This window comes from Orycteropus afer, unplaced genomic scaffold (genome assembly GCF_000298275.1).
Source record: "Orycteropus afer afer isolate SDZICR_OR568_19922 unplaced genomic scaffold, OryAfe1.0 scaffold00007, whole genome shotgun sequence".
Taxonomy (NCBI): Eukaryota; Metazoa; Chordata; class Mammalia; order Tubulidentata; family Orycteropodidae; genus Orycteropus; species Orycteropus afer.
Window position 1 is genome coordinate 893,888 of NW_006921594.1, and position 20,840 is coordinate 914,727.

The following is a 20,840-nucleotide window of genomic DNA, read 5'->3' on the forward strand; positions in this document are numbered from 1 at the left end:
GATCGATATGTAGTGATACTGCCTCAGAAACCCAAGGAGGGATCGCTAAGAGTTGGGTCCGACTCGACGGCACATAACAACAACAATGTACTTACCATGTCTACCAGATCTAAGATACTCAGAATTTTCAGTCTATGTTTTGAAAAATGGATTTCAAAAGATTGGACAAGTGTTTAGTTGGCACTTAATGCTGGTTAGATTTTCTCTGAATATTTCTTTCTGGAAATTCACAGTAATGAATTATTTACCAAATAATTTTTATTATAAAGAAAGGATATGGAGTGAGAAATGAGGTTTTTAAATTGTACAACTAAGCCCAATATAGATTTCTACCACCTATAAGGTATGAGCTCTGGTGGCATTTGACCAAAGGCATTTGACTGTTAACCAGAAGGCTGGTGGTTCAAACCCACCAGCCACTCTTTGGAAGGAAGACTGGGCAATCGACTGTAGAGATACCACCCTGGAAACCCAAGGAGGGTCCCTGAGTCCAGACCAACTCGACGGCAGTGAGTGTGAAGTTTTTTTGGTATAAGGTATCACAATTGATATTTGTTATAAATACATCTGGTCTTTGCTCCCTTATGAATACTTTAAACATTTTAGTAAATAATTATTGTGATTATATTGCACAGAATTTTTGTCTATTATATAGAAGGAATATGTAATACATTCCAGGGAATATACATTATATTAAAATCACTGTTGTTGTTGTTGTTGTTATGTGCCCTCGAGTCGGACCCAACTCATAGCGACCCCTCCTTAGGTTTCCGAGGAAGTATCACTACTGAAGTAAATTGCCCCATCTTCCTTCCGAGGAGTGGCTGGTGGGTTTGAACCACCAGCCTTCTGGTTAACAGTCAAGTGATTTCCCTTGTGTTATTTTATCATTGTTTTATTAGTCCCTCCAAAAGCAATGGCGATTATATATTATTCTAATTTTACTTCAGTTGTACATTGTTTTGAAGGATATTTATTTTAAAAATCTGATTAACATCTAATACATTTTAGTAAGATTTAAACTGGTCTTAAAAGCAATCATCTATTAAAGTTTTATGTAAATTATAATAGAAAAAAAGTCAACATGATCTGACAGAAACTACATTATAGAGGAGTTATGGTGGCACAGTGGTTAAAGCATTTGGCTGCTAACCTAAAGGTCAGAGGTTTGAACCCACCAGCTGCTCCTGGAGTTCCTTAATTATTTACAGTCTTGGAAACCCAATGGGGCAGTTCCACTCCGTCCAATAGGGCTGTTGTGAATTGGACTTGACTGGATGGCAGTGATTTGTTGTTACAGTTATAATGTCAAAATCAGAATTCTTATTTAATAGATGATGTTACCCACTGTATTTTGTTTGGTTTATATGTTGTAGGTCCCAGCCTACTTGGAAAATCCTGCGAGGACTCAGCTACAGAAAATTCAAAGACAGCAAGCAAAACCCTTCATGACCCTTGACCGTCAGATCCTCAACCAGACCCTGAAGCAGTCACACCCTCCAGCACCCAGCGGTGGTCTTCCGGTGAGGCACGGACATGTGTCTCCCGACAATGACGCGGGCCTCACAGGGAGCCCATTCACAAAGTTGCTAACTCTCGGGGAAGAAGATGACAGTGTGGAGTGGCATGTATGTCTCATGGCTGGTCATGAATATGTATGATTAGTGTTTGATGAAAAAAAAACACTGATAAAGAAATTTAAGTCTGTATTCTTACAGTAAATATTCCAAATGCAGATTCGAAAGAAACATGTTATTTATTAGTATTCATTTCCATTAATGAAGCTCTGGTGGTCAAGTGCATGGCTGCTAAGGCCTGAAGTTCGAAACCACCAGCTGCTCCGGGAAAAAGATGTGGCAGCTGGTACTATAGTGCCTGAGGCATTTGACTGCTAACCAGAAGGCTGGTGGTTCAAAGCACCAGCCACTTCTCGGAAGGAAGATTGGGCAATCTACTTCTCGGAAGGAAGATTGGGCAATCTACTTCTCGGAAGGAAGATTGGGCAATCTACTTGCCGCCTGGGAAACCCAAGGAGAGGTCACTATAAGTCAGACCCAACTCCACGGCAGTGACCTTGTGAGCTTTGCAAGAGATTACAACCTAAGAAAGCATATGGGGCAGTTCTACCCTGTCCTGTGTGCAGGGTCCTTAACGGTGGGAATCTACTCCATGGCGGTGGGTTCATTTCAATTATATATGAATGTGAGCCAAAATAGCAGATTTAACTGTCAATATTTTCTGGTAAGTTAAAATATTTATCAATTATTACATTATATCAAAATACCCATGAAAATTAAAGAAGCAGCAGTCATTTAAAAGCACTAAATTTGTCTACTTCAAATGTTCATTAAAAAAACACTGATCATCTTATTGTACTCAATATTTTATGGATTTATAACTGGATTTTCACATTTGTCTACTTCTTTCTTTTCTGTTTTGATAAATATTTGTCTACCATTTATTAAGAAAGAATTCCGAGATGCCGAGGATACAAAATAAGACAGTGTCTAGCTTCATGGAATTTATAGGCTTGTGTGAGTTACTTGTAAACCAGCCTTTAAAGAATGAATACAACTGTGAAACTAATAACTGGAAAGAAGGCTTTTCTCAATGTAGAAAAATACACTATCAATCAAACTTTCTTTCCTTCTACTTTGTTAGATGGGATCATGCTCCAGGATCTCCCCGGTTTAGACTCCCAAACTACACTCCTGTGGTTAAAGTGCTCGGCCCCAAACCAAAATGTTGGTGGTTTGGACCCACCAGCTGCTCTGTGGTAGACAGATGAGGCAATCTGCTTCTGTAAAGATTTACAGCCTTGCTAACTCTGTGGGAGCAGTTCTCCTCTGTCCTATAGGGGCGTGATGAGTCATAATTGACTTGACGGCGGTGGTGTTTGTATTTATTTCAGGTTGCTACTTTTCAGCTATTAAGTCTGTAGCTTCCAATCTCAAAGTCATGGTCAAACTGTGAACCAAACCCACAGCCATCCAGTGGATTCCTACTCATAGTGAACCTATAGTACAGAGTAGAACTGCCCTAGGGGGTTTTGAAGACTGTAAATCTTTACAGAAGCATGCCGCATCATCTTTCTCCCACTGAGAAAGGTTAGCAGCCTAATGCCTTAACGACTGGGCTACCAGAGCTCCTAAAGTCAAGCTCGTAATCCATTATCTGTATTCCAAATGATGGAGGAAGACATTTGTTGTTGTTGTAAATTTTATGTTAATCTAGAAGGGGAAAAGAATAAAGATCTGGTAGGTTGTTTAGTGAATATATATATATATATATACATCTCTACATGGACATTCACCTAAACTTCTCAGTATTAAATAGAGAGGGAGAGTGTTCCAGAAAAATGAATGTAGAGCCAGGCTCTCCATGTGCACTATGAAAACCCTAAAAATATATGTAGGAAGAAAATCATCTGTTCAGTAAATATTAGAACTACACCCAATACAATTTATCTTAAAAGCACCTCTTTCCAAAGTTCATTCCTTTGTGTGGAAGATTGATTTCTAAAGGAAAAATAAGCATCCTGAAGAATAAGCATATACAACTCGATTCTAGGCAAAACCAAACATATTATCAAGTATGGTAGAGTCCATATTTTCTAAAAAAAAAAAAATGAGAAAGCGTTAGTGGCATGTATCAGTCTTCTCGGTTTTGATAGCAAGTCTTTTATTCCTTAAGCACACATCTTACCTTTGCTTTTATAGGAAGTTTGTATGTTATCAAGGGAATATATTGAGCTGGTTACTGAAAGGTTGGCTGTTCAAGTCTGCATCTTGGAATAAAGCTCAACTTTTGTTCTTCTGTAGATGCTTATTTTTAAATCTATGAAAGCTTATACATTGTTTATGCATCTTTGAACTTCATTCTTTGCATGCACATTATCTCCATTTTGCTTTTCTTCAGAACAACTTTTAATTTCTTTGTATCTGGTTATCTTCCTTGATCACTTTGAGGATGCTTGTTTTGCTATTTTGTAATTCTTGTTTTGTTTGCTCTGTTATTTATTTTCATTTCCATTTCAAGTGCTATAAGACTTTGTGTTTGCAGTCTTTTTTTTTTTTTTTTAATGGCAATGGATTCCTAGGTTGTTAATTATGAAAATGTCTCAAAGCTATGAAGCAAAGATTTGGGATAGGTTGTACATCTCTAATCAACTTTGGATAATGTCAGGACCAAAGTCTGATAAATGAAGCAGAAAAGATAGTCATGTGGGCAGGTGACAGATCGGAAGGATAGAGGTGTTCAACCAAAGGCAGAGACTCTCAGGAGGCTGAAATTTTGCATACAGAGATAGAGGAGTAATGTCTGAAAAAGGTTCTGAGAAATGAAGAGCATTTCAACTTTATCTTGAGTCACCTCTTGAGTGTGTTTGCAGAGGCTGGATTCTCGATGTAGTACCATCCGTATATGGCTGATCTTTGAAACCATAAAATGTAGTGGTATCTGTTGTGGAGAGTCATGAGTAAGTAGAAAGAAGTATTCTATACAGATCCCTCAGGAGTGTCCCATTTAAAAGATAAAAAGATTGGAAGCCAGAGGAGGGGAAAGAAGTAGTCAGGCAGGTTGGGAAAAGGCAACAGTGCTGTGATTCAGAAATTAAAGGTTTTTCAATAAGAAATCATTGTTAACAATACCAAAGGCTAGGGGCAGTTCTGAAATAATGAAGGTCAAGATAAAGAGGCCCTAGCAATGGGATCAGAGTCCAATTTCTAGGGCTTATGGATTGATTGGGAGGAGGAAAGAAGAGCAGCGTGGGCCCTCCCCTCAGTGTGGAGTAGCCCAGTACGCAGTGGATGCTTCCACTTCCATCAGGTCGGATGGAAAAACGAGAGGACTGGAAAAGAGGAGCAGTGACCAGGAAGGGTGCATAAGTTGAGAGAAAGCTTTCTATCTTGAAGAGCGTGTTTATAGGAAGAGGGAAGATTACAGATGCAAAGGAATGAGTAAGCTCCCAGAGTGAAAAGGGTTGGGATAATTTATGTGTAATTTTTACTGAAATTGCTAGAAAACCCAAAAGAATAAGCGTTAGTCACAAATGTATTGACCATCCTTTTTTTTCTCAAATCTTTTCCACTTCTGTTCAGTACAGGTCTGTTGTCCATTTAAGGGTGGAATGTGGGAGAGAGAAATATGAAATAAAAATTTGAGTTTAGTAACAATAAAGAATTTACTTAAAATTTTTCAGAGAGCAGACTAAACAAAACAAACAATACATGGAAATTTATTATCATAGATCCTTTAAAGATCTCTCAAAGCACCTGGAATAACATCCAAACTCCTGGCCTGGCCTTGGCCTAGAACTGTAGTCTTCAGTACAGTATCCAGTAGTCACCATGGCTATTTAAATTTAATGTTAAATTAATAAGATTTCATAAACATTTTAAGAACACAATGAAATTACAAATTCGTTGTTCAGTCCCACTAACTATATTTCAAGTGCTCGGTAGCCATGTGTGTTTAGTTGCTACTATATTAGCAACTTAGCTCAGATAAAGAACATTTTCATCATTCCAGAAAGTTCTGCTGTATAGGACTGGCCTAGAATGCTCTATAATGTCAGTTTATTGCCTGCTTTCTCAACTTTCCTTCCAACCCCTCCTGCCTTCATTCACTCTGCTCTACTCCCTTTGGCCTTCTCACTCTTTCTCAAACATGCTGAGTTTTGTCTCACCTCAGGGCCGTTGCCTCTATTGGTCACTTTTCAAGGACTACTCTTCCCCATGTTATTCATGTTTCTCTTCAAATATCACTCCTTTAGTAAATCTTTCTCTGACCACTTCCCAAAATAACATCTGCCCCCTATCAAGCTCTATCCTCTGTGTGTTTTAATCTCTTCAGGTCACTGTTTGCTATTAAGCTGTTTATTTTCTGTCTTCTCAACAGTATTTGAGTTCTGTGGAGGGAAAGACTTTGTGCTGTTCACTGCAGTAGCTGCAGCATTTACAACAAGGTCTTGCAAATGATAGATGCTCAATAAATATTTGTTAAATTAATGTATGAATAGCATTCCAACTAACTGGCATATGGCCTTGTGAATGTCTTAGCAGAATTCTCTGGACATTTGCTTCTCTAAGATTCCCAGAAATGTTGCTTAGACCATAACAGTAACAGAATCATAAGGTTTTTTTAAATATATATATCTAACTGAGTTTTCTCTTGATTGCTTAGGCATAGGCCATGGGCAATTTACACTACAGCTATGTAAACTCAGAATTTGTCTTATATTTGAGTCAACACCATGCTTTAGAATTTCACTAAAGAGAATAGGATGAAACAGAAGAGACCTAGAGCAGAGCTAAAGGAGAGAGAGAGAGAGAGAGAGAGAGAGGAGAAAAAAAAATTGGCATGGTATTTTAAAAAATATACACTTTAAATCTTTCCAAGCTAAAAGGCCTAAGGGAAGGAAGGCTGTTTTATAAAGGAGTTGAGAAAGAGAGTAGAAATCTGATTGAAGTTGGGACTATAGGCCCAGATTTCCAGGGTTTCAATCCTGCCCTGCCACTCACTAACTGTATAATCTATGACAAGCTATTGCACTTCTCTTTCCCTCAGTATCCTTATCTGTACTGGGGAGCTAATGATAATACTTACTTCACAGGGTTATTGTAAAGATTAAATGAGTTGATATATGCGCTGTACTTACAGCATTGTCTAGAATTCTTCACTCGCTACATCAGTGTTTGTAGTATTACTACCTAGGGCATCCATTGTTGTTGTTGCTGTTATTATTACTAGCTCTACTATTAGCACTATAGGGCATTAGGGAAGCAAGACAATACATCTCTATATTGTCTGTATCCATGTCCACTAATCAGTTAAAATTTGACCAACGTTTTCTTAAATAACCATCTATAAAATATAATCAAGACATTTTAAAAGTAAAATAGAGTTTGTAGGAAGTCATTTCCCTACAGACTGAATATTAGGGCTCTGGCTCAAGGTACTTCATGGTAACCATCCTATTTTTGTAGATACTAATTTCTAAGTGACAAACCCTACCAGGTGATGGAAATAAAAGCAAAGAAAGACAACACAGATCAAAGAGTGTCAGGATTATCTCCTCTTCACTTTTACAATATTATGGGTTTTGATATAGCTATATCTTCAATTTAAATATTCTAAAGCACTGTTAAGATTGCTAAAATTTTTCTATCTGAAATCAGGCTGAAGCTGAACATTACACACATTTTTTTTAAACGTATTGTATTTTGATAGATGGAGGACGTTATTGAGGATATAATCGGTATGGAATCAAGTTTTAAAGAGGAAGGAACAGACTCTCCTCTGCTAATGCAAAAAACAGTAAGTGTTTCCAGACCTGTGGACCTCAACAGGATTGAAATAAGTAATAGCCTCTGATGATAACAAGAAATTTTACTTGATTAGTAAATAGTATTTTCTTCCGTGCTTTTGAAACAGATGCAAGATAAGATTAGAAATTAGTATTTTATTAATTTAAATTATTTTAATCTAAATTAAATTATTATTACCAATGATTGTGTCAAGACTAAGAGTAATCTAGAAATAGATTTATGTTAGAAAATATTTTACGCAGAAAAAGATTATATAATGTTACTGAGATTATTTATCTATTTCAATATGTATCTCCATCTGTGTCTATACAAAAACCAAAACCAAACACATTGCCATTGAGTCAATTCTAACTGTCTCTATATGTACCCATCTAATTGTGTATCTAATCTGCTATAGCATTTTCTATGAGTGATTTAATCTTCAGATTTCCTATTTGAAGCACAGCATGTAATCAGACATCTTATAAGACTGTGATTATATCTTGACTATTTCACCATGACTAATAGGAGCTCTGATAGCATAGTGCCTAAGGCACTTGACTGCTAACCAGAAGGCTGGCAGTTCAAACCCATCAGCCACTCCTCAGAAGGAAGATTGGGCAATCTACTGTAGTGATATTGCCTTGGAAACCCAAGAAGGGGTTGCTATGAGTCGGGGCCGACTTGACGGCACATAACAACAACAACAACAATAGCTATTACAGTCAGAAATTCTCTACCCTGTAAAGGAAAGAAAAAGATTATGTCAAAAGAAGTATATAAATTTACTTCTCAGTCAATAAGTAGAGTTTAAAGATTGTATGGAAGAAAAAATAGGCCTCATCCTGCTTTAAAGCATGTAGAAAGACTTCTGTGTTGAAATCAGAACAAATTCCTGGAATTATATGCAATATAGGGGTGATATCTTATCTCTTACTGGATTGCTGTTGCCTTCTCCTAGATCATTTGGTAATGACTGAAAACGTTATCTCTAAAGGGCTTGCAAGCTCCTTCGACATATTTTGAATAGTTATTGTTGGTTTGTTTGTATATTGTTTAAGACCTCTAGGAAACATGAAAGAAAAGGATATGAAAGATTGTGATTGAATTTTTACATTACAAATTTAATTTAAAGAAAGTTTATTTTGACCATATTATATATTGTGGACACTCTTCATCAGTTAATTAATAGGTTATGCTATTTTAATTGTATTTTAAATTTAAAAGTTTAATCTTAAAAGAAAATTGGAGAAAGCACCCTATCTTTAAAAAAAATAATAATTCTCAAATATATAATCTAAAGAGAGAGTACTTCTTGCTCCTTCCCCCCCAGCATGAAACACCTCCTCACATAATAAATCAATGATACTAATATTACCTGCCAGAAATCAGATGAGATTGGAAACTGTTTTTATTGCAGGTTTTTTTTTTCTTTTTTTTTTTTTTTAGGACAGAACGACATCTCTTTCTACCTCATCTCTCTTCAGATTTCAAGTAGCGCAGTTACATGAATACTGACTAATACTAGACAAATACTTATTGATACTAATTTCTCCTTGTCCAATTTCACAACATAAGGATGCTATTTTCTTAACCATTATTCAACTTCTGAATTTGATAAAAAATTAATTTCCTGCAATCTTCTCTTCTATGTATGTGGTACTTATATCATTTAAATTGTATCTTGAACCATTCTCTTTGCCAAATTATCATACTTATTTTTGCAGAGGTCATGTAGATACATAGTACAAAGTAGTGGTAATGGCTATCATGAATTTGCTTTTAAATTAAAGAATTTACTTTTTAAAAGGTAGATAAACTGGGCTAGTCCTGGTATGTAAAGAAATATCTTCTGTTGACCAATCAGAGATCACTGATCCTTCTAAATCTACATGTAAAACCAAGAAGTTCAATGAACCAATTATATATTGAATATATATTTGCAAAGCATAAACTCAACAACAACTAACAACAACAGTCGGAGAGACTGAAAGTTGAGTGAGAGACAAATCATGTATCGAAAGGTGATAATATAGTGGAGCAGTGCAATGAAGTAGACCAGAGAAGCAGGGAGGGAAAGGGTGTGGATTTAGGGCCAGGTTCTAATCTAGATGCTATGAGGCAGTTGTGGGTCAGTGATAGAATTCTCACTTTCCACAAGGGAGACTCTGAAGTGATTCTCAGACAGTATAACTCCTGTGCAGCCACCACCTGTCTGTCAGTGGTGGATCATGCGTTGTTGTGATGCTCAACAGATTTCAGCAAGGTTTGTCACACTAAGATGGACTGGGAAGAAGGCCTGATGATCTACTTCCTAAAATCAACCAGTGAAAACCCTGTGACTTACAAGGATCCCATCCACAACCAATTATTGTGATGGTGCAGGGCTGGGTAATTTCAAGTTCAGTTGTGTGTGGGATCATCAGGAGTGGAGGGGTGACTGATGGCAGCTAACAGCAACAACCTAGACACTGAGACAATGTGCAACTCATTTAACTTCTCTTTGTTTTGCTTTCTTCTTCAGCATTACAGAGATAATTAAAAGTATTTTTCTCAGAGGCAGTTTTTATATTAAAACGTAGAAGAATAGAGCTCTGGTGGCATAGTGCCTGTGGCATTTCACAATTAATCAGAAGGCTGGCTGTTCAAGCCCCACCAGCCACTCCTCGGAAAGAAGACTATATTTCCATAGAGATACTGAGTCAGAAACAAAAGAGGGGTCGTTATGAGTCAAATTTGACTCGAAGGCAGTGAGTTTGGTTTTTTTTTTAAGAGTAGATGTATATATTTTAAATGCTTGTCAGAGAGTTACTCTGAAGGTTGGCTAAAGGAGTGACCATGCTAAATTAAGAATTTTTGAAAATATTTCAGGAAGAGATGATGTTAGAGAAATAGTTATGAAGGATAGTTAAGATTTTAAGAGATAGACATGAAGGCCAGAAAGTAGCAAATTAAGATAACATAAGAAAAGACAAGAAGTGAGAAAGAAGAGAATGTATAAGAATAGCTAGCTAATAGAACAGAGGGAGGAAACGCAAAAGGATTTTTATAGTTAGGTGGACAAAAATAAACCCACTGCCACTGAGTCAATTCCACTCATAGCTACTCTATATGAATCAGATAAAAATAATTATCTGTTATACTCAAAAGATTATTCTGAGCAAGTTTATTAGCCAGCACACTTTTGGTTCTAGAGGATAGAATTTTGCTCATTTGGGCTTAAACCAAAACCCACAGCCAATGAGTGATTCCAACTCATAGCAACCTTGTAGGACAGAGTAGAACTGGCCCCAAGACTGTAAATCTTTACAGAAGCAGACTGCCTCATCTTTCTCTCAAAGAGCAGCTGGTGGATTAGAATCTCAGACCTTTTGGTTAGCAGCCAAATACTTAAACCACTGCACAGTCAGACCTCCTTCATATAAGTGTAAGTTAAAGTGAATTCACTGGTCTGTGTCATCTAAAAATCAATATGTAATACTGTGTTTACAAGTTTCCATCCATTTGACTCCAACTCATGATGACCTCATGTGTGTCAGGCTGTTTCACAAAACTTGCTTCATAGAGTTTTCAGTGGTTGATTTTTTGCCAGGGCTTTCTTCCCAGGTAACTCTGGGTGGGCTTGAGCCTTAATCTTTCCGTTAATAGCTGAATGCATTAACCATTTGTATCTTTCAGGGACTCTAAATGAATTCTAGTTAGGCTAAAGTAACAGATGTACACTATAGTAAAATTCAGAAGGGAAGGTCTTTATCAATAACAATAATTATTCTTAATTGCTCATCTACTTTTTGATAACCACTTTTCTAAGTGTTTTACATATATTTATGTAGTTCACACAAAAATATGCTTGGTCTCCATATAATCCGTTGAGTGTTCTATTAGTCACTTTGGAGTCTGCCTTTGTTCTCTAGTACTGCTATAACAAACACACCCACAAGTGGATGGCTTTAGCAAACAGGTATTTATTCTTTTATAATTTAGGAGGCTAGAAGTCCAAGTTCAAAGTGCTGGCTCTAGAGACTGGGTGAAGGCCCCTCAACATGGGGCTTCAGCTCTGCTTCCTATTCGAGGCCCATTAAAGCTGGAGGCTTTTCAGACTCATGCAGCTGCTGGCTGCTGAGGCTGACAAACCCAAAATAGGTAAAATGGGAAAGCTGAAAATAAGCAAGCAACATGAAAGGCCAAGAATCAGCCAAGTGCAGGGTACAGATGTGCCAAAAAAGCTAGAGACATTTCTCAAAACTTCTCCTTATATATTAGAAGTAGACCACAGCCTGAAGTCAGCCACTTAGCTGCTCACAGGACATTACAACAAGGAGATGATTACAAATATCATCATGGGGAATAACTCAATCCAGTTGCCCAGGCACACAAAACCCATGGTCCAGCCAAGTTGACATATAACTTTAACTACCAGAAGGTCCTTTGCTGTGACCCGAGCAGAAAACCTACATATCCATCCCAAACAAATAAACAAAAACAAAAAACACTGCCATGGAGTCAGATCCAACTCATTGAGACCTCTCCTTGGATTTCTGAGGCAGTATCACTACAGAAATAGATTGCCCAATCTTCCTTGCAAGGAGTGGCTGGTGGGTTTGAACCACCAACCTTCTGATTAGCAGTCAAATGCCTTAGGCTGTATGCCACCAGAGCTCCTAGAAAACCTATATAGAGTTAATAAAAGTGGTGTTATAACTTCTGTGGGTTGGAGACTTGAAAGTTTCTGAGAGGAGCTTGGGGCATTGTAGTTGTCCAGATTTACGCAGAGTGAATGAAGTAGTCCAGATGTTGTTATAAATCAAAATTGTCCAGGCATTTCTGACCCAACAGTGAATGATGACTGACAAGACTGAATAATTAAGCAGAAATTACACCTCAATTTCTACTTGATCAAGAGGTAAACCAAATACCAAACTCACTGCCGTTGAGTCAGATCTGACTCATAGTGACACCTCCTTGAGTTTCCCAGGTGGTATCACTATAGAAGTAGATTGCCCAAACTTCCTTCTGAGCCACCTGTTAATTAGTTCCTACAACAAACATATAAGGAGCTAGAAAGGGTGACAAAAATGCAGCCAAATCAGACAACTCCAGTCAATACCTTAACTTCTCAGTTTCTCTATCTCCTTAATGCCTATGGTATATTTTTCCACTTCCATTTCAGTTACTCCCTCATATGGTCATAACCTTGATCTTGTTATTATGAATTTCTCTCCACCTCTTCAATTTTTGTTTCATACTCTTTGACCATCACAACCTCCTATTTTTTCAGTGTACTCACTCTAGTGTTCCCACCTTAAAAATTGTTCCACCTTGTTGAGATTCCAAATCTGTTGACTCTATCTGCGTTTTTAGTGGCTACTCCTTCCCACTCCTAATATTGTTAAGATTTTCTTCCATCCATAGTGTTCCCAATTTCCTTTATTTTCCTAGCAAATTCCAACTCTGATTAAGTTAATCTCTCACTTTACTCTGTGTCTTAATGGCAACAGCTGAGTAGATAAAATTTTATCACATTTCCCATGATGCTCCCCTCATATATATCACCCAAATCTCACAGGGGCACTCATGACTACCAGACAATACTACAACTATTCTTTGGTAAAATTCCTATTATTTGAGACAACTTTCTTATGCCTTCTCTTTTCTCCTCAAATCTTCAGGATTTCCCATCCAATCTCCATTTTTTCAGCTGATTTTCTTTTCTCAACATATTTTAGACATAAGATATATGCAACGAGATTAGCACTTACTCATTAGCTTTTCAATGCCAATTCTACTAAACCACCTGCATCTCTTTCCAGTTTTCCTGCCATCCTTGCCATTATGATAGAATGTCCCAATACAAAGTCAGTCCCACCACTCATGTCCTAGATCCCACTTATTTGAACTTTCCCAAAGACTTCCTTTCTAAATAGCTGCTCATCCTCCTATAACATCAGTATATTCTGCTGTGTTAGACTATAACTATTAGCATTACATTAGACGAATAACACCTGTTACAAATAAAACTAAACAAAACAAATGCTTTTGAAAACATTTCTTCTCTGACTACCACACCATTTCACTATTCCCCTACACAGCAAAACTCCCAGCCTCCATTTTGTCTCTTCCTCCGTTTCCTCACCTCCCATTCTCTGATCTCCAATATATTTTGTCCTCATAATTCTTAAAAAAAAAAAAATCCCAACTCAGTGCCATTGAGTCAATCCAGTTCATAGCGACCCCTCCTTGGGTTTCTGAGGCAGTATCTCTACTGAAGTAGATTGCCCAATCTGCCTTCTGAGAAGTGGCTGATGGGTTTGAGCTGCCAGCCTTTTGGGTTAGCAGTCAAATGCCTTACGCACTACACCACCAGAAGGGAATCTTAAAACCAACCCATCACTCTCATTGAAGAGGCCAATAGCAAATTCTCTGTTCTCATCTAACTTGGATTCTTGGTGGCATTTGACATGGTTGACTACTCCTTCATTCTTGAAGTACTATCTGGGATCTTGTGGCATGTATTCTCTGTTTCTTTTTTTTTTTTGGTGTATGTTTATTTTATTTTATTTTTTTTCCCACTTTATTGGTTCTTTCCTTTCTAACAGATGTATAAATTCTGAAATGCCTCAAGGCTGAGCCTTCAACCCTCTTTTTTCCTGTAGCTATGCATACTCTATAAAACTCAAAAAACTGACTATGGTCAAGTGGATTCTTACATTCCGAGGCGGGAAATCTTTATGGAAGTAGAATGCCCCATCTTCCTTTAGCAGAGTGGCTGGTGGGTTTGAACCGCCAAATCTCTGGTTAGCAGTCAAATGCTTTAGTCACTGTACCACTGAAGCTCCTTATGGTGATCTTAAGTTAGCTCTATGTTGTTGTTGTTATGTGCCGTCAAGTCGACCCCATCTCATAGTGACCCCTCCTTGGGTTTCTGAGGCAGTATCACTACAGAAGTAGATTGCCCCATCTTCCTTCCAAGGAATGGCTGGTGGGTTTGAACCGCCAGCTTTCTGGTTAGCAGTTCCTGTCACATAGGATGTATCCAATACATTGTAGCTGTCTTTGTTGCTGCTTTTTCTCCATTTAAAAGTTCCTAAATAGGAATATAAAATGGGAAGATTTTAGGCACTACACTACCAGCTCTATAGGTATTCTTAATGATCTTAACTTATCCCAGCCGTATCCTCTCACAAATGCTAAATGTATATATCCTTGTGCTTCCTTGACATCTTTTGTGTTTCTAACACAAAAATGTAATTTGACTAAAAAGAAGCTTTTGTTTTTTCTTTCCAGAGAATCTCCTTTTGTTGATCTAGAATTAAAAAAAAAAAAAAAAAGTTGTGCTTACTATGCTCTCTCTTGTTCCCATACCCATGTACCTACATCTGTCAGTAAATCCTTCTCATCAGCATCCAAGTTTTCCCCAATCCCATCAGTTCTCACCATCTCTGCTACTCAAACACTTTTCCAGGCTGCCATTGGCTTCCACCTGAACTATGATAAGTTCCAACTTTGTCCCACTGCTACTATTTGCCCTCCTACTGCTTTTCTTTACAGAACAACCAGAATGATCTTCCCAAAGCAAAAATCAAATTGTGTTACTGTCTAGTTAACATTCTGTTAACCTCTTGATATCTTCAGAATATAACCCAGATTTTTTTTCCCACCATAATTGGAATTTCTCTTTGACTTTAGGGCCTGTCCTCAGTAGCCTTCTTTCTTCCTGTTCCTTGAACCTGGTAAGTAAGGAACATAATAAGGAACATGGAGCCACTGAATTTTCTTTTCTTTCTTTTTATTTTTTTAACTTGGAATACTTTTTTTCCAGATATTTGCATGGCTGCCCCTTTATGATTTAGATCTTTAGTCAACCAACATCACCTTATCAGAAAAGCCTTCTACAATTACCCAAGCTAAAAGACCTCGCCCCATCATTCTTTAACTTCATATATTATTTTATACACTTCCTGACACTTCTGAGTACAGTACCAAAAAATATCTTACTGATTATTCCAATTACCCATCTATTGTATATACCACTCCACCCCCTACGGTGTAAACTACTTGAAGAGAGTGATTTTGTCTGTCTTGTTCACTGCTGCGTCCCTGGCTGCAACAGTGATCTGCTCATCATTTTAACACAGCTTGGGTGTTCAGCAAATATATATTCAATAAATCACTTGCAAATCCACATGCAGTTTTGAAAAACAACCTTCCCATTTTATATTCCTATTTAGGAACTTTTAAATGGAGAAAAAGCAGCAACAAAGACAGCTACAATGTATTGGATACTTCCTATGTGACAAGGACTGTGTGAATGACTTTTCATAAACTATTGCATTTAATCCTCACAACAAACCTATGAGATAGGGAAGGAGACTTACAGAAATTCAATGACTAGCTCAAGTTCGTATCGTTAGTGGATGGCAAGGTAGGGGCTTTAATGGAGTGCTATACGAAGCCAAATGCAAAAATCCAACCTACTCTGTTGTGAGCTTTAAGAAGGTAGTCAGTCATTGCATTGGATTTTAGAATCTTAGGGTTTGACGCAATGTGAGACTGAGCTGAGCCCCTGCATCCTCCCGTTGAATGATTGCTTAGCCTCTGATCTTACATCTATGTCCCTGTATTTCCCACCCATTGGCCTTAGTTTCACCCTTTCCTTTTGGAGATGTGGTTTTGCATAGTAACTCATTTCTTCTATCGTATGTAGGTATTTTCAATCAGGTGTCTGTAAATGCTGGTGGCATTTGGCAATCTAAGTAAATTGTTATAGTTCAAGACCATTCCAGAGACGAGGACTGAGTAAATATTAACAGCCCCCTGTGCTTGGTTGGAACTTGAAAGAACTGAATCACATCAACGAGCAAGCTTTTGTCAATCACAATCTAGACCAGATTAGTCTTAAAGTCCAAGGAAGAACCAAAGTTCACCTTAGCGCAGAACTTTCTGCACAGCTCTCCTGGTTGTTATTTGCAAGTTTAAGGAAAAGAAAATGATGAAGGAGAAAAAGAAAACCATTGCTGTTGTGAAGGTTACAGACACTTCAAAGTTAAAACTGGTGAGCAAGGGCCTTTTGGCATTCTTTCAATGTTTGGAGATTGAAACCACCTTAAATACTGAATTTAAACTTTATAAATGTATAATAAATAGTATAGGTATATAGAAATTGAGTTTTGAAATGCATAAAAATATAATGTTCTCTATTGACAAAGTTGTTTACTTAAAAGATGGTTTTTAGTGCTCTGGGCTAGAGAACAAATGTTTGACAGTTTGTTTACTAAAGAGATGCTGAAACTAAAGTAATATTTTACTATGAATTTTTCATCAAGGAAGTAGGGTTCCACTTACAGCTACAGCTGTTATTTGCTACAGAATTTACTTTAAATTAATAACTGTTTTTATTAACTTAATATTAAATAAATCATGTTCATATAAATGTGTGATACAAAATACATTTCTAGGTTATTTATTTTTCACCTGTGAGTCTTCCATATTTTATCTCTTTGAGTTATAAACTAGCTGATCAAGGAGACGGGTTCTCCCACTCCCACCCAATATGTTATTTTTATTCACTCATAATAGAACAAAATAATAATACTAATAACACAGTGGGCCTTCTCTGTTCAGTGTTTGCCATTCAAACCTCAGAGTCCTGCTTTCACAAATAAAATAAACTTAGAGGGATTTCAATGGTGTGTGTCCTGGAAAAATCTAGTTTACTGCATTTAGATGAATAAATACCAAAAAGGAAAGAAAATAATCTTTCAAATACCCATTTTTCATGTACGCATACATTGTGCTGGTATATGTTCCCTACAGGGCTTCCTTTTTATCCCTGAAGTTTATCTTCTTTTTATGTCTACAGTTATTCTGCCTAATAGTGTGATGCTTACTTTTCCCGTTTTAGATTCACAATGCCTATCTTCACAGAAAAGCCAAACCGAGGATTCAAAGAATTCAAAATATTAACCTGAGTTCCCCATGAAACTAACACTAAATATGTTGAGATATATGTGCATAGAGAGCTATAGATACACTATACACATGTAATAATTTATGTGCATATATGAACTCTATATGTATGTGTGCATGTGTATATATGTAACACAATTCTTTTTCTCTTCATTTATGGTATTTATATTGAGAAGTTATCTGGAAAAATAATATGTAACTGTATAACATTTTCTTTTGTTTTGGATTTATAATGAGGAACTTTCTGCATATATATATATATATAGAGAGAGAGAGAGAGAGAGAGAGAGAGAGAGGGAGAGAGAGAGAGAAATTGCTCAGTGTTTTAGTTCAATAATCAATTTGTAAGAACATGAGAATATACTATAGTGCCATCTCTCTTGCTGAGTGAATATAAATGAAGAGGGCTAAAAAAATAAATAAATAAATTAAATTAGGAAATTTATGGCAGAGTTTATTAGTTCTAAAGTGATTTGGTAATGAGAAAAATAAACCAGGCTCTGGGGAGGGATAGTGCCAGAGAGGGTGTTGACCTTAAGCTGAGCCTTAGAGTATAGGCTGCATTTTGATACTTCTGAGGTGGGGATAATACCAGTGGGAAAGAAAACTGAGGAAAGCACCTTCAATGGCTTCCACCCTGTTTGAGTACTTGAAACATTTTTACCACTGAAAGTTTGAAAGCAAAGACCCTTCCACAATACTGTTGTTGTTGTTATGTGTCATGGAGTCGGACCCAACTCATAGCGACCCCTCCTTGGGTTTCCGAGGCTGTATCTCTACGGAAGCAGATTGCCCAACCTTCCGTCCGAGAAGTGGCTGGTGGGTTTGCAGTCAAGTGCCTTAGGCACTAGGCTACTAGAGCTCCTCCCTTCCTAATAGGGTAGCTAAAAAAACCAGTGTTTGTGTCAGATAGACTTGAATTTGAGTCCCAGGCCCTCTATTTATAAAGCTATATAATCTTGAACTAAGTAGTTCATTTTCAAAAGTTTAGCTAGTTTATATTTAAAATGGGAATTTTGATATTTACCCAATACCTATATTCATGGCTGTTGAATCAATTATGGCTTATAACAAACAACAACAGCAACGCACTGTCGTTGACTGGGATCTAACTCATAGCGACTCCTCCTTGGGTTTCTGAGGCAATATGACTATGGCAGTAGGTTGCCCAGTCTTCTTTCTGAGGAGTGGCTGGTGGGTTTGAACTTCCAGCCTTCTGGTTAGCAGTGAAATGACTTATGCAGTGACTTCCCCCCCCCAAAAAAAAACTGCCATCGAGTTGATTTGACTCATAGAAACCTCTCCTTGGGTTTCTGAGGCAGTATCTCTACAGAAATAGATTGCCCAGTCTTCCTGCTGAGTGACCCTGTAGGAAAATGTAAAACTTCCCCATTGGGTTTCCAAAATTGTAAAATCTTTACTTCTATAAAGAAGATTGCTACAAATGGCTGGTGGGTTTGAACATCTGACCTTTTGATTAGCAGCTGAATGCTTTCACCATTGTACCACCAGGGCTCCTTTTTATGCTGTACAGTTATTTAAAAAATTGAGACAATTATGTAAGTTATTATTATGAAACAGCTTAATACCCGACATATAAAAAAACCCCTCCTTGGGTTTCTGAGGCAATATCACCATGGAAGTATATTGCCCAACCTTCCTTCCAAGGAGTGGCTGGTGGGTTTAAGCCTCCAGCCTTCTGGTTAGTAGTCAAATGCCTTAGGCACTAAGCCACCAGAGCTTCTGAACCTGAATAAAGTAAAATAAATACTTTCATATTTTTACATAGTGTTAATTCTGGAAATGTATCTCTATTACATTTTAAAATATTTTCTCTTTTCCCTTTTTATTTTTTCTCTCCCTTTGTGGCTCCTTATCTGTGTTTCAGTTCTTATAATTCTATATCTCATGTTGTTTTCTTTAATATATTTTACTTGGTCTTTCTCCTTCAACCTCTCACGGGAGAGATTATTTTAATCGCATGTTGTAATTCACTGATTCTTCATTATGTATTTTCACATATCCTGTTTCTGCTGCTATTTTTATGTTTACTCCTTCTTGTTTCATATTTTAAAATATATCCATTTATTTCTTTTAGAATTTCTATCAGGCCAATTTCAGAATTTAGATTGCATTTTTTTTTTTTTGCTTTCGATGTTATTTCTAACAACATGTTATTTTACTTTTGAAATAGTTATTTTTCTCAAATGTTTATTATTTTCACTTATGAGCTCATTTTCTTCAGAGTGTATTAGCTGTTACAGAAAGTGTATATGTGGGAAGTTCAGACCATTAGTCCATTTCAGTCCTGATGACCTCAGTAGTGGAAGTTTGAATAAACACTACAGAGGAGTGCCTCAAACACCAGAGAGCCATTGTCAATCAGTCCTCATGTCACAGCAGCTCCTCAGGCCAGGACTTTACTTTTCTACCAGAAAGAAATGTTGTCTGATAGAGGAAGATAGTCTACATTATTGGAAAGATTTTATAAGAAATTCTTTTTTATAAATCTTTACAGTTTGAAAGTTTGTTGCTGTTAATAATAATAATAGGTTTATTCATTGTCATGTCAAAAGTTTGTTTTACTGAAGGCACAATCTGTTTTTTTTTTTTTTAAGCAGAATAATAAATATTTCTGAATAACTTGTCTATTAGAGTTGCCTACTGATCTAGAAAAGAAAATTAAGGCTTAGTCCTTAGCTACACAAGTAACACAGTTTGACAAAAGTAAATATAATTTTGCTTTGTAAACCCTTTTGGATATGTATGTAATCTTTAGACTTTCACTAACAAACACTTTACTGGTTTAATTGAGAAAAAGGCACTTTAGATTGCATGAAGGGTATTACATACTTTGAAACTGAAGCCAATTGTGTAATCAAATTCAAAAAGTGATTAGCCATTTACATTAAATAGTGTAGCACCTACAGCATAAAATTAAATAGGATATTAATTATTGAGCTTTAGGGCATAAATTAGACAATAGCCAAGGTCAGAGGAAGATGTGATATAGCTATATTTAAACAGGATTAGATTCATTATCAGAATCGCAGCCCCATTTCTAAAGAATAACACATTGTGTATGGTATGGCCAGGTAACATGGACCCAATGAGGGACGATAGTTAGGAAACTATCACTTTATTGTTGCAGTCTTTATGTAAGGTGGCTCCTTTGCTTCTTTAACATTTCTGCAATTTGCCACTTCTGCATTGAAATCTATCTGAATTCAAACTCTTCAGAGGAAATGTGCCCTTTCCCTAGTTCCTTCCCCCTCACTCCCTGTCTTTTTTGTTAAGTGAGCCCATTGTGTTTCTCAAAGGCACAGTGGAAAGTACAATTCAGGTTGGTGATGCCTCAGCTCATAACCAACAGGCTTTTCAAAAATGATCTTGGAAACTTTTTACTTTAAAAAATATGACTAAATGACTTACATCTTAAGGAAATACCTGCTTTTTGGATTTTTTCCTAGTCGTACCTTTCTGATATTAATACGTATCATCTCTCTAGGATAGATGAACTTTGTGCATACTTGCTGAGGAGGAAATTAGGGAGGAATAAGTGCCCGA

At 36.9% G+C, this 20,840-nt stretch overlaps 1 protein-coding gene across 1 annotated transcript in view; it reads left to right on the forward strand.

The window, feature by feature from the left end:
• Positions 1-1,448: 1,448 nt before the first annotated feature.
• TFEC (transcription factor EC) overlaps positions 1,449-20,840 on the forward strand; it is a 49,241-nt gene continuing 29,849 nt past the window's right edge. Inside the window, exons 1-2 of the mRNA XM_007944023.1 lie at positions 1,449-1,628; positions 7,231-7,317. Coding sequence (XP_007942214.1) covers positions 1,449-1,628; positions 7,231-7,317 — 267 coding nt within the window. The remainder of the gene's footprint in view (positions 1,629-7,230; positions 7,318-20,840) is intronic.